The sequence below is a fragment of the Salpingoeca rosetta genome, assembly GCF_000188695.1.
Source record: "Salpingoeca rosetta unplaced genomic scaffold supercont1.25, whole genome shotgun sequence".
Lineage (NCBI taxonomy): Eukaryota > Choanoflagellata > Craspedida > Salpingoecidae > Salpingoeca > Salpingoeca rosetta.
Genome location: NW_004754909.1, coordinates 703,978 through 706,477, shown reverse-complemented (window position 1 = coordinate 706,477; position 2,500 = coordinate 703,978). Strand labels below are relative to the sequence as shown.

General features: G+C 58.5%; 2 protein-coding genes across 2 annotated transcripts in view; one reads left to right on the top strand and one right to left on the bottom strand.

Moving 5' to 3' along the window:
- Positions 1 to 1,028, bottom strand: part of PTSG_12805 (uncharacterized protein) — a gene marked incomplete at its 5' end in the record, with an annotated part of 1,534 nt that extends 506 nt beyond the window's left edge. The window contains one exon of the mRNA XM_004990193.1: positions 1 to 1,028. This exon is cut by the window's left edge and continues 506 nt beyond it. Within this exon, the coding sequence (XP_004990250.1) occupies positions 1 to 1,028 (1,028 nt within the window).
- A 56-nt stretch (positions 1,029 to 1,084) lies between these two features.
- The window catches only part of PTSG_08863 (uncharacterized protein), a gene marked incomplete at its 3' end in the record, with an annotated part of 4,210 nt that continues 2,794 nt past the window's right edge, over positions 1,085 to 2,500 (top strand). Inside the window, exons 1-4 of the mRNA XM_004990192.1 lie at positions 1,085 to 1,420; positions 1,645 to 1,835; positions 2,062 to 2,247; positions 2,378 to 2,474. Coding sequence (XP_004990249.1) covers positions 1,135 to 1,420; positions 1,645 to 1,835; positions 2,062 to 2,247; positions 2,378 to 2,474 — 760 coding nt within the window. The 5' untranslated portion in view covers positions 1,085 to 1,134. The remainder of the gene's footprint in view (positions 1,421 to 1,644; positions 1,836 to 2,061; positions 2,248 to 2,377; positions 2,475 to 2,500) is intronic.

Genomic DNA, 2,500 nt, shown 5'->3' with positions numbered 1-2,500 from the left:
AAAGGCCGTCTCAGTTGACGCCCCATCCGGCGAGATGCGCAGGATGCCCTCCGCTGCAAAGGGCATGGCGTAGATGAAGCCGTTGTGGACCACCGCGCCCGACCACGCCCGCCCGGAGCTGCCCGACACTGAGACCGTCTGGTATGAGTCATCGCTGGGGTCGATGACAAGCACGCTCTGCGCATCGTTTGGCGGCGCGTAGATGAGGCCATCTGTGAACAGGGCGCCCGTGCGCCACTTGGACCCGCCAGCCAGCAGGCCAGAAATCTCTGAGGTGGTGTTGTCGCTTGGGTCGATGATGAGAATCGGGTCGGCGTTGAGTGGGATCGCAAAGATGCGCCCGTCATCAGCCATGGCACCGCCAACCCACTTGGCCTCAAGGTCGGGGTTGGAGCTGACGGTGATGGTCGTCTCGTCCACCGTTTGCGTGAGCGGGTCGATGATCAGCACGCTCTCTGCACTGTATGGGATGCCGTAGATGAGGCCGGTCTGAGCAAGCACGCCGCCGTACCACTTTGCGTCTCCGGAAGATACCAGCATGGACGTGTTGTCCGCCGTGTCCGTCGTCGTATCGATGGCCAGCACCGAGCTTGCCGCATAAGGGATGCCGAAGATGATGCCCGTGTCTGGGTGCAACACGCCACCAGACCACAGCCCCGTGTTGCCTGGCTCAAACCCGGAGATGGTTGTCGTGTCCATCACTTGGTCAGGAGTGCACTGGGGCTCTATGGTCGTTGTTGCTGCCGCAGTTGTTGTCGTTGTAGTTGCAAAGCCACCTTTGCCATTGCCAGTGCGGTTGAGGTACACGTCGACGAGCGTCTGCAAGGTGGCGATGCGCTGCTCCAGCCCGGCAATGAGCCCGTTCACATCCACCCCATTCACCAGCACCGCCTGTGAAGGGGACGTTGTGTTCACAAACACGTTTCCCGCCTCATCCTCCCGAATCACGGCCCCATCCACCAATGCAACAGCAAGCAGTGCAGCAGCCACGAGGAGCAACAAGAAAGACAGGCGAATCCTGCTCATCGTCATCTTTGACAACTGCATGCCGAGATTGTGGAGAATTAGTGGATGATTTCCTCAAATTTTCCCCAGCCAAACCAAAACAAAACACCCAAGCGAGCGAGAAGCGAGATGCTGTCGTGTGGCGTGGTGGCGCGGGCTGTTGCGGCCTGTTGTGCGGCGTTGCTTGTGGCTGCAGTGTGCAGTGCGCCTGGTGTGAGTGCGCACAGTGGCCGCGGCGAGCTGTTTGAGCTGCTGGATCGTGTGGACTTGAACGCCGACAAGGTCATTTCCTCTGAGGAGGTGGCGCTGTGGGCTGCAGCAAATGGCGCCACAACAGCGGCAGGCACCAACCACTCCTTCACCCAAGAGCATGTCCTCGCCCTGTCCAAGCTTCTCTCCAGCCCAATCCTGGACGGTGTGTGTGTGTGTGCGTGTGTGTGTGCGTGCGTGTGTGTGTTTGTGTGTGTGTGTGTGTGTGTTTGTGTGCGTGTGTGTGTTTTCTTTATGTTGATGTGCTTGTGCACATGCCCGTCGCATTCTGCAACACTGTTCTCAACCCCTACCCCTCCCCCTCACACACACACACACACACACACACACACACACACACACACACACACACACTGACTGACGCGGCAGGCACCGTGCCGGTGGAAGTCCACACGTCGCTGTTGAACAACAGCCGCCTGGCCATCATGTGGGTGACGGAGGTCCCAACGAAGACATCCACGGTTGAGTACAGCACGGACGGATCGCACTCGTTCTCCAAGTCCATTCAGGGATCCACGCACACTTACACCGCCGGCGGATGGAAGGGCGTCATCCACGAGGTATGTGTGTGTGTGTCTCTGTGTGTGTGTGTCTGCGTGTGTGTGTGTGTGTGTGTGTGTGTGTGTGTGTGTGTGTGTGTGTGGTTTGACTGTGTTGAATGGTCGAGCTGTGTGGGGGTTGACTTTACTGTGCTGTCTTGTTGGTTTAACCCTACTCACGCCTTGACATCCTCCTTCTTACACCAAAAATGACACCTCCCCTCTCTTCCTCCTGCAAACCCCGAAGGTGCACATGCCGGAGTTTCCCGCCAACACGCGCGTCACATATCACGTGGGCGACCGCGACGGCGGGTGGAGCGCCATCTACACCGTGCAGACGCCGCCCACTGTTGGCAACAAGCGCACGGCCGACAAGCCACTGCGCATCGCCACTTTTGGCGATATGGGCACATACATCCCGCTCGGCTACAAGGTGTGTGTGCTCTGTGTGTGTGCTGTTTGTGTACTGTGTGCTGTGTGTGTGTGTGTGTGTGCAAACTACAGCTGTGTGGGCTGACGGCTTGTCGCATGGCTGCGTGCTGTGTTGTGGTTTCTGTGCACAGGTGTGCGAGCAGATGGAGGAGGATCACAAGAAGAAGCCGCTCGACCTCATTGTTCATCAGGGCGACATCGCATACGCGTCCACAGCAGTCACCGCTGGTCAGGGTAGCCGCATCTGTCTGTCT